The 11,875-nt window shown below is 42.8% G+C and overlaps 1 protein-coding gene across 1 annotated transcript in view; it reads left to right on the top strand.

The window, feature by feature from the left end:
- adgrb3 (adhesion G protein-coupled receptor B3) overlaps positions 1–11,875 on the top strand; it is a 739,829-nt gene that overhangs the window by 350,161 nt on the left and 377,793 nt on the right. The window contains exon 7 of the mRNA XM_048596949.1: positions 9,648–9,812. Within this exon, the coding sequence (XP_048452906.1) occupies positions 9,648–9,812 (165 nt within the window). The remainder of the gene's footprint in view (positions 1–9,647; positions 9,813–11,875) is intronic.

Genomic DNA, 11,875 nt, shown 5'->3' with positions numbered 1-11,875 from the left:
ACCAGTGACAAGCACAGCCCATAGGGGCAATGCCTTTGTGGAAGAAAGAGTGAAGGGGAGGGGAGGGATCAAATCAATAGAGTTCAAGGGGGAAATAAAGCACTCCACTAGCCGTGGTGTCCATCGAATGTGTTGGTGGACACTGAGTGTTCCTTCTGCAGGGACGCCTGGGCTCGAACATAGCCATGGAAGAGGGGCAGGCAGTCAGCCGTAATGACCCCCTCCATGACCTACTGCCTGGATCTGTTAATGGCCAATTTGGCCACTCCCAGCAGCAGACCCATGAGGAGATCCTCCGGCCTGTATGCTCCTCTCCACACTGAATGCCCAAGGTTCAGGGGTATGGGGCTGAGTGGAATACTCTTTGCAGATGAGCCAAATTGCCTGCTTCCACACTGTAGGGATTCTATGAAAGAGAGTGCTTGGTGGTGTGGTGTAAAGATAACAATCTCACCCTCAATGTAACAAAGCTAAAGAGCTCAGCATTGACTTCAGGAAGCAAGGACACATGCCCCTATCTACATAAATGGAGCTGAGGTGAAGATTGTCGAGAGCATCAAGTTCCTAAGTGTGATGATCACCAACAATCTGTCCTGGACCACCCATGTTGGTGCGATAGTCAAGAAGGCACAACAACATCTCTTCTTCCACAAGAGTCTAAGGAAACTCAGCATGTCCATGAAGAGTCTCACCGTAGAAAGCATTCTATCTGGATACATCACAGCTTGGTGCAGCAACTGTTCGGCCCATGACCGTAAGAAACTACAGAGAGCTGTGAACACAGACCAGTCCATCACGCAATCCAAACTTACATCCATTGACTCCATCTAAATTTCTCTCTGCCTGAGAAAGGCAGCTGACATCATCAGAGACCACTATCACCCAGTTATAATCCTTTCCAACCTCTTCCGTTAGGGAGAAGATACAAAAGCTTAAACACGTACCAACAGGATCAAGTACAGTTCCTTTCCCGCTGCTATTCTAAATGGACGTCTCAAATTTCAAATCTAATGTTGATCTTGCTTTTTGTGCACCTTCTTTGCAGCCGTAACTTTGTATTCCTCACTCTGTTCAATTACCTATGATCTTTGTATGTTATGATCTGCCTGTACTGCACACAAAATAAAACGTTTCACTGTACCTATGTACATGTGACAATAATAAATCAAATCAAATTAAAAGAAGGTTTGGAGGTCATATTTGGAGTCAGGCAGTTTCAACAATACCTTTACAGACATAAATTTGTAATAATAATGGACCAAAAATGCCGACTAGGTCTACTTAAAGAGGACAAGGCAGTACCGCCCATAGGTTCAGGTTAAATTCAGCAGTGGATATTAATACAAAGCGCAAAAATTTACAAGTTGGAACACCATCCAGAAGGCCAAGTAGCGAATACACATGCATTGAGCTGCCTCCCACTGGAAGAGTTCGTAGGGGTTTTCAATTTTCTTAACACACTTCCAGGCACAGCTGACAACATCAGAGTTTTGATGCAAGAAGAGCTGGTCTTAGCAAAACTGAAACAGCTGGTGGTGATGGAGGAAACCGAAGGGCTGTCACAACCAGAATTGAAACCTTTTTGGACCCAGACAGACAAGATCACAATGGAGGACAGCACATTATTATGGGGAGCAAAAGTGATTGTCCTGAGCAAAGGTCACTGCCAGGTTCTGGCTGAACTCCACCAAGATCAACGAGGGATTTCCAAAACAAACGTGATAGCCAGAAATTATGTCTGATGAGCAGACCTAGATGCAGACATAACCCCGTTAGTGGGCCAGTGTCCAGAGTGGCAACAAGGACACATATTACCGCCAGCAGTTTCCCACATTCGTGGGAATTGCTGGGTAAACCCTGGACTCAGGGTAATGCATCGACTATACAGGTCCTTTCATGGCCTCAACATTCTTAGTCATTGCAGATGCCCACTCAAATGATTCAACATACATAGAGTTCATTCATCAAAAACACGGACAACAATAGAAAAACTACTTGCGTATTTTGCAACACACGGACTCCCGGAAGTATTGGTCACAGATAACAGGCCATCATTTACCAGCAGTGAATTTCAGTATTTCCTAAAGAGAAATGGAATTTAATATATGAAGCTGTCCTTGTCATCTATCACCTAATGGCCTGGCAGAAAGGGTGGTCCAAACTTTGAAGACAGGCTTAAAGAAACAGCCTACAGCTTCACTAGATGATGAAATGTTTGTTTGTTTATAGGACTACCCCTCATGCAACGACAGGGATTGCTTCAGTGAGTTGCTATTGGGGAGAAGACTCCACACCAGGTTAAATCTGATCTTCCTGGACATGGATGGGTGAAATGGCATCAGGAACACCAATGCCAGTCACATGACTCACTTAAGCAAGAGAGACAATTTACTTCAGGGGACAAAGTTTGATGTAGGAACCACAGGAATGGCCCTCCATGGGTAAAAGGCATAGTTGATGCAAGGTCATGTCCAGTGATATATTAAGTTCTGGTAAGTACAGAGGTCCTGGACAAACATGTGGACCATGTGAAAGCTGAAAACTTGCAAACAGTGTGGGAGCAAAACGTGCCTGGCACTTCAGTACAGTGGGAGAGGCTGGCAGAACCAATGGGGTCTCTTTCTCCGTCAAGTGTTGAGATGGACACAGCCAATGTCACCACTTCAATGCCTTTGCCACCTAAAGAAGAGAATGAATTTCTTCCAAGCTGCTTCCAGGCATCATATGAGGAGAGATTGTATTGATTGGGCCTATACTCATTGAAGTTTAGAAGAATGAGAGGAGATCTCATTGAAACATATAAACTTTTGACAGGGTTGGACATCCTGGATACATGTTCTCCCTGGGTGAAAGGGTCTAGAGAAACATGTCATGGTCTCAGGATGTGTGATAGGCTTTCAGGACCTATAGGTTGGTGAATCTCTGGAATTGTCTGCCTCATACAGCTGTGGAGGTAAAGTCTTTAAATATATTTCAGGAAGAAATAGACTTCTGAGGTTAAAAAGTCAAGGGGCACGAGGAGAGATTGAGAACATAGTGTTGAGATAGAGGATTAGCCATGATCACGTTGAATGGTGGAACAGGTTCGATGGACTGAGTGGCCAACTCTTGCTCCTACTTTCTCCACAATTTCTCTTGTTCATCCAAAGGCTGTGGGCTCAGGTGTTCATTCATTTATGTGTTCTAGTGGAGGATTGACTGCAGGCAGTTGGAACAGGAGACCAGCCACTTCACAATCAAACTGCCCATAGCTTTGAATGTTCTTTGCAGTCAAGCCTTTCAAGAGTCCCCTACAGAAACTTGTAGAATTGCATAATCCTGTGGTTGGGCCAGGTACCAGATGCCCTGTTTCGAAGGTATCACGCTGCTCAAGGCTTGACATGGATACAGCCAATCCATTGAAGAGAATTAGTGACTTCACTCCGACATTCGAGTCACAGGTTCTAGGTGTCCTAAAATACACCCAAGAGGCAAGCAAGGCTCCAGTTAATCCACCAGTTGTATTTCTTCATTGTAAGGGTGTCTGCTCATTCAGCACGTGACCATCTCATAATGATGCTGTGAATCCAGCACTTCCCAGGAGTTCATTTTATCCAACAGCAGCCTAAGTGGATGACTCCTGGATCACTGTGGATATGGTCACTGCCTGCCCCCAACCCCTGAAAACCAGGCTGCTGACATCACTGCATAACCTTCACCATAAGTGAGGAACATGGGACTGGGATATCATAGCAATTACAGATACGTGGCTCAGAGACGGATAGGACTGGCAGCTTAATTTGCCAGGTATAGATCCTATAGGAAAGATCAAAAGTGGGTCAAGAAAGGAAGAGGAGTGGTGTTTTTGTTTAGGGATAACTTTATGGCTGTATTTGGGGAGGATATTCCTGGGAATACATCCAGGGAAGTTATTTAGGTGGAACTGAAAAATAAGAAAGGGATGATCATCTTACTGGGATTGTACCATAGACACCTCAGTCATCAATGGGAAATTGACAAACAAATTTAAAGGAGATCTCGGTTATCTTTAAGAATAATAGCATGGTTATGGTAGGGGATTTTAACTTTCCAAACATAGACTGGGAGTGCCATCATGTTAAAGGCTTGGATGGAGAGGAATTTGTTAAGTGTGTACAAGAAAATATGATTCAGTATGTGCATGTACCGACTAAAGAAGTGCAAAACTTGACCTACTTTTGGGAAATAAGGCAGGGCAGGACTGAGGTGACAGTGGGGAGCACTTTGGGGTCAGTGACTATAATTCTATTAGTTTTTAAATAGTGATGGGAAAAGGATAGACTGGATCTAAATTGGAGGATGGCCAATTTTGACAGTATTAGGCAAGAACTTTCAAAAATTGATTGGGGACAGATATTCGCAGGTAAAGGACCAGCTGGAAAATGGGAAGCCTTCAAAAATGAAATAACGAGAGCCCAGACACAGTGTGTTCCTATTAGGGTGAAGGGCGATGTTTGTAGGTGTAGGGAATGCTGGATGACTAGAGAAATTGTGGTTTTGGTCCAGAATAAGAGGAAGCATAAGTTAGGTATAAACAGCAGAAGTCGAGTGATTCCCCAGAAGAGTATAAAGAGAGTAAGAGCATACTTAAGAGGGAAATCAGGAGGGTAGAAAGGGGACATGAAATAGCTTTGGCAAATAGGATTAAGGAGAATCCAAAGGTATTCTACAAGTACATTAAGGACAAAAGGGTGACTAGGGAGAGAATAGAGCCCCTGTGTGTGAAACCACATGAGATACGGGAGATACTAAATGAGTATTTTGCATCAGTGTTTACTGTGGAAAAGGATATGGAAAATCAAGAAGGTGGGGAAATAAATAGCGATCTCTTGAAAAATGTCCATATTACAGAGGAGGAAGTGCTGAACGTCTTAAAACGCATAAAGGTGGATAAATCCCCAGGACCTGGTCAGGTGTACACTAGAACTCTGTGGGAAGCGAGGGAAGTGATTGCTGGGCCCCTTGCTGAGATATTTGTATCATAGATAGCCAGGTGAGGTGCCAGAAGACTGGAGTTTGGCTAACATGGTGCCACTGTACAAGAAAGGTAGTAAGGATAAGCCAAGGAACAATAGACTGGTGAGGCTGACATTGGTGGTAGACAAGTTGTTGAAGGGAATCCTGAGGGGCAGGATTTACATGTATTTGGAAAGCCAAGGACTGATTAGGGATAGTCAACATGGCTTTGTGCATGGGAAATCATGTCTTACTAACTTGATTGTGTTTTTTCAAGAAGTAACAAAGAGGATTAATGAGGACAGAGCAGTGGACATGATCTATACGGACTTCAGTAAGGCTTTTGACAAGGTTCTTCGTGGTAGTTGTTTAGCAAGTTTCGATTACATGGAATATAGGGAGAACTAGCCATTTGGATTACAGAACTGGCTTGAACGGGTGGCTCAGTGGTTAGCACTGCTGCCTCACAGCGCCAGGGACCTGAGTTCAATTCCACCCTTGGGTGACTGTCTGTGTGGAGTTTGCACATTCTCCCCGTGTCTACGTGGGTTTCCTTCGGGTGCTCCGGTTTCCTCCCACAGTCCAAAGATGTGCAGGTTAAGTGGATTGGCCATGCTAAATTGCCCGTAGTATTCAGGTGGGCTGTAGGGGGATGGGTTTGGGTGGGAGACTCCAAGGGTCAGTGTGGACTTGTTGGGCCGAAGGGCCTGTTTCCACACTGTAGAGATTCTATGATTCTATGAAGGTAGGAGACAGCGAATGGTGGTGGAGTGTTGCTTTTCAGACTGGAGGCCTGTGACGAGCAGTAAGCCACAAACATCGGTGCTGGGTCCACTGCTTTTGGTCATTCATATAAATTATTTGGATGTGAACATAGGAGCTAAGGTTAGTAAGTTTGCAGATGACACCAAAATTGGAGGTATAGTGGACAGTGAAGAAGGTTACTTCAGAGTACAACAGGATCTTGATTAGATGGGTCAGTGGGCTGAGAAGTGGCAAATAGAATTTAATTTAGATAATGTGAGGGGCTGCATTTTGGAAAGGCAAATCAGGGCAGGACTTGCACACTTAATGGTAAAGTTCTGGGAGTATTGTTGAACAAAGAGACCTTGGAGTGCAGGTTCATAGTTCCTTGAAAGTGGAGTCACATGTGGATAGGATAGTGAAGAAGGCATTTGGTATGCTTGCCTTTATCGGTCAGTACATTTAGCATATGAGTTGGGACGTCATGTTGCAGCTGTACAGGACCATTGATTAGGCCACTATTGGAATACTGCATACAATTCTGGTCTCCCTGCTATAGGAAGGATGCTGTGAAACTTGAAAGGGTTTAGAAAAGATTTACAAGGATGTTGCCAGAGTTGGAGGGTTTGAGCTATAGAGAGAGGCTGAATAGACTGGGGCTACTTTCCCTGGAGTGTCGGAGGCTGAAGGGTGACCTTATAGAGGTTTATAAAATCATGAGTGGCATGGATAGGGAAAATAGACAAGGTCTTCTGCCCAGGGTGAGGGAACCTAAAACTAGAGGACATAGGTTTAAGGTGAGGGGGTAAGATTTAAAAAGGACCTAAGAGGCAACTTTTTCATGCAGAGGGTGTTGCATGCATGGAATGAGCTGCCAGAGGAAGGGGAGGAGGCTGGTACAATTACAACAGCTAAACGGTATGTGGATGGGTATATGAATAGGAAAGGTTTGGAGGGGTATGGGCCAAACGTTGGCAAATGGGACTAGATTAATTTAAGATATCTGGGCAGCATTGGATGAGTTGGACCGAAGGGTCTGTTTCTGTGCTGTATATCTCTGTGATTCTAAGTGCACATGAGAAACTCATTTAAGTACCTTGACTACAGTGGAAGGGGTTAGCCTTAAGCAGCAAGGTCCTCTCCCTGAGTTTGAAAGTAAGCTAGATACTACACAACCTGGCAATTCAAAGAACTTGGGCATCAGAGCTGGCTGAGGAGAGATTACTTCCCTCAGAAGGATGACAAGAAGGAGCATCCAGCCCAGTATGAACATTCAGATTTGCCTTAATCAATGTGCGCATTTTATTATCCATTGTTACTGACGTTGTACAGTCTTAGTGTAGTCTGCATCATTCACCATGGAAACTCTAAACCAGCGTTGTCACTGTTACCATGCCTTTCAAAAGAAGTTCTCTTAAATTGGTATAATGTGCCCTATCACTCAAATCCTCTGGAATACCTCAATGTCCAAATCTCTGTTTAGTGTCTGATAAAATATTACTATGTGATGAAAGGAAGGAACCATGTGCTATGTGACTAACTGAAGAAGGTATAATTAAAACATTTAATGAGCTTGTTTAAGTCAATTATAGCATAGCACAAATGCAATGAGTACAGCATTAATCTTCTACTCATTGATGAAGTTTCAAATCATACCCCTGACACAAAAATATTTCACTGCACATATTTCTCCATGATCTTCTGTGGCAGGAGGTGTTTACATATCAGAAGCGTGTCTTTGAACAGCCAAGTCCAATGTTAATGAGGTTGCATTGAAGGGGACTCCAATTGCAATTGTGGACAGTGACCGGCATCGCTGGCAGGTGCCCGCCTTAGATTCCCATTTGAATTTGCCCACCAGACAGCCATCTCCAGCTCCAACTAGACAGAGGTCACTCAATAACCAGTGGTTCCATGATTACCGCACAACAAACATCAACAACTTGCATTCAAGCAGTGCCATTAACATAGTAAAATGTCCCAAGGTGTTTGACAGGGGATTATCAGCTAAGTATTGATATCCCATCTACAAAAGGAGGTGATACAATAGATTATCCAAAACTCAAAGAGACAGCATTATCACTGGTAGAATGCTGGTAATGTTATTGGTAATCCAGAATGTTATAGTCATGTTCTGGAAGCCTGGAATCCCACAATGGCAATTGAAGAAACATGATTTTTTTAAAAATTAATCTGAGATTAAAAAGATGTTTTAATGGTAACTACTGTCAATTGTTTAAAAACCTATTTTTGCTAATGTCCTTTGGAGGAGGAAATCTGATGTCCTTACCTGATCTGGCCATGATGAGACTCCAGACCCATAGCAATATGTTTGATTCTTCACCATTCTCTGAGCATTTAAGCAATTAATGCTGTAAAAACTCTAACCAGGCAAGACAGGGTAAACACAAGGAGGATATTTCCAATGACTGGGGAGTCCAGAACCAGGGATCACAGTCTAATGATAAGTGATAGGCCATTTAGGACTGAGATGAGGAGGAATCCCTTCACCCAGAGACTGGTGAGTCTATGGAATTCTCTGCGATTGAAAGCAGATGAGGCTAAAATATTGAATGTTTTCAACAAGGAGTTAGATATAGTTCTTAGGGATAAAGGGATCAAAGAACATGGGGAGACAAAGGGAACAGGGTACTGAGTTAGATGATCAGTAATCATATTGAATGGCAGAACAGTCTTGAAGGGCCAATGGTCTATTCCTATTTTCTATAGGATTACTATTTTCTATTTTCCATTTTAGGGATGGCAATAAATGCTGGCCTCAGCAGTGATGCCCACATCCCATGTAAAAAGAAGAAAAGAGGAATCATCATCTTATTGAAAGAGAAAAGTCAAGAGGTGGAGAGATTTAAGTTGGGAATTGCAGAGCTTAGGGTCCCAGGCAGCTGATAACACAGTTGTCATTAGTGGAGTGATTAAAATCAGGGATGTTGAAGATGTCAGATTTAGAGAGCACAGAGAGCACGAATACCTGTGGACAGGAGGAGAATACAAAGATTGTGAAGAGGTGAGGCCACAGAGGAATTTGGAATCAAGGATGAACTTTTGAAAAAGACAAAAAGACCACAGATCTGAAACAAACACAGAGAATGCTTGAGAAACTGAGAAGTTCAGAACTGAAGAAGAGTCATAACAGCCTCAAAATGTTAACTCTGTCTTCTGGCCAAAGATGCTACCAGACCTTCTTAGTTTTTGCAGTAATTTTTGTTGGAGAATTTTCAAACCCTTCTATAATGTATATGATTAGGTGCTTTTTCAAAAGAACACCAGCTATGATCATGGCAAATAGGTTGTTTTCGTTTATTATTGTTGTTCATGTAGAAGGGCCCTGTAAGGGTTACCACAAAACAAATAAGGTCAGGAATTAGAATCAGAGAGCAGTTATGGCACAAAAAAGACAGGTATTCTATCTGTTTTGTCCGTGCTGGTTCTCTGCAGACGATATTCTCTTGGTCTCACCACCTCTGTCTTTTCTCCTGCAAATCTATTGTCTTCAGACAATTAACTATTTCTCTTTTTGGTAGCCACAATTGAATTTGCCTCCACCACATTTTCCATGTCCTGACCGCTCACGGTGTGGAACGTGGTTTTCTTCATGTTGCAGTTGCTTCTTTTACAAACCGCTCTGTACTGTTGTGTTAATGTTCTCAACGTTTTCCTCAATGGCAATCTTCCCCTTTACTCTGTCCCAGATGCTTTTCAACACCTTTATCAAATCTCATCTTGATCTTCTCCAAGGAGACAGTCCCAACTTCACCTCTAACTGGAATTAGAGGAAGAAGGATAGGGTACGGGGACATAGAGAATACTTGACAAAGCTAAAGCCACCAATGTACTGATGGGATAAGTTGGAAGCATATTGACTGTAAGTGTCTGTTCTTTAAAAAAAACCTCTCCCTGTATCTTTGCAGTGGATGGCCAATGGAAGGAGTGGAATCCTTGGACAGATTGCTCAGTGACGTGCTCCAATGGGACACAGCAGCGAACTCGACAGTGTACAGCTGCAGCTCATGGTGGTTCTGAATGCAGAGGGCACTGGGCTGAAAGCAGAGAATGTTATAACACAGACTGTACAGGTGCGTGTGTTAGACTGTTCTGAACACTATTATTTCCATTGGATGCGGGGCAGGGACCTTGGCTGTGGATGGAGAAGGTGTGTTATATATATTTTCAAAAAGCAAAGAAATGGAGCAGAGGAGAACTTCAATGTGCATTTACTATTCACATTTACAGATAGAAAACATATTCATTGTAACTCAAGCATTAGTCCATGGTGCTTAACTACACCTTGTAGTAGCATGGTTGACCAGCAGAGGGAGAGCTGTTCTGAAGGCACATCTTCAACTAGTGATAACAGTGTGGAGCTGGAGGAGACAAGAGGCTGACAGTACAGGAATAGACATTGTGTATCATTTCGGTTGTCACTTTTATCATTTCTCTACATGCAGCACACAGCAAGACATCTAAATCCTCAAGAACTAAGGGTTTGACTGTAAATTCCTTGCAATTCACTCTCATACACACAACACTGTCAATCCCAATAGTATGGTAGTATACTTCAATAGATTGAACATTTTTAGCATGAATGTTGAGATCATTGGAAATAACAACTTAACATCCTAGAACAAATCCATGGTGTGGAGCAGCTGCTGAGATAATGCATTGATTGAGAAGGATGTAAGATCCACCTGGAAATGGGCACTAATGTTTCCACTGCAGTGACACTGGGGCAAATCTGTCTCCACTGCAGTGACACTGGAGCACATCTATCTACGCCGCTGTAAGATTGGAGCACAAGTGACAATGCTGCTTGGAAACAGGGGAAGGGTGTATCTGTCTAGTCTGTTGGCAGGGAGGTATCATTCACCCAGATTGCCACAGGAGAAGGCACATTGATCTAGACTGCTGGAAAAGTAGGGAATAACAGATTATCCTGCCAGGAGACATGAACAAATTTGTTTAGACTGTTTGGAGACCAGGAAGTACTGCATAGGCTGCTGGAAAATAGGCACATCTCTCTAGGCTGCTGACAGAGCAGGGAATATTTGCCACCATTGGAGACCCTTGGTCATATCTTCCTCAGTTGCCAAGAATCCTTACATTGGAAATGATAGCTGAACAGAAATGGTAACAATGCTCTGTAATCAGATGATACTGATCCCACCTCCAGCCCCCGCTGTACATTGCAATGTTTATAGCGAGAGTGTTTATGTCTAAACTTTTGTACCGAATTTAAAGCGTATCCTTTGTATACAGTTTATATATAATTCACTGACTAATTTAGTTTTGTTTGTACTAAACACAATGTTTCTCTTTGGCTTTGCTTATTTGATACATGATGTGGAGGTGCCAGTGCTGAACTGAGATGGACAAAGACAGAAGTCACACAACACCAGGTCATAGTCCAACAGGTTTATCTGAAATCACAAGCTTTCGAAGCACTCCCCCTTTGTTAGGTGAAGTCACCCGATAAGAGGCAGCACTCTGAAAGCTTGTGACTTCAAATAAACCTGCTGGACTATAACCTGGTATTGTGACTTCTGACCTTATTTAATCTTTGTCAATTTAACTTTGATCAGTTCCACGTCTGATGTAAACAACTCCTTTCAGCATAGGTTGAGTACCAAGGACCTGTTGTCTGACATTACTCAATAATTCATGTTACTGGAAGTAACTACTTTGCCTTATGCAATTAGACCCGATGAGCATTTTCTTTGCCCTCAACCCCATTGTAAAGCAATGTTTCAACACATCATTCAAACCCACTACTGCTAAGCTGAAAAATAATAAAATGTGACCATTGAAGTGATTTGATTTCAAAGGACAGTAAAGACAAACCTTCAAACCCAGTGAATGCCAGGCAGGAACCTAGTTATTATATTGTGAAAACCATAGCCTCCAGATCATTCTCACAGTTTCTTGTTTCAGTTGCTGAATCGTACATCCATTCAGCAGGCTTTGAGGTGCAGTGGGTAGCTTCCCTGCCTCTGAACAAGAAGCTCAGAGTATGTAGGACGCTCACTGTTTAGTTGTTTCATTGAAGTAGGTTCAAAGCTTTAATGCTATCTTTATGCTCAGCAACAGCAGTTTTGCAAACATCCATTGGCACTCATTAACCACAATTCTTGATACATATTAA

This window comes from Rhincodon typus, chromosome 5 (genome assembly GCF_021869965.1).
Source record: "Rhincodon typus isolate 14 chromosome 5, sRhiTyp1.1, whole genome shotgun sequence".
Taxonomy (NCBI): Eukaryota; Metazoa; Chordata; class Chondrichthyes; order Orectolobiformes; family Rhincodontidae; genus Rhincodon; species Rhincodon typus.
The sequence above is the reverse complement of the archived record's forward strand: the minus strand, read 5'-3'. Positions and strand labels throughout refer to the sequence as shown.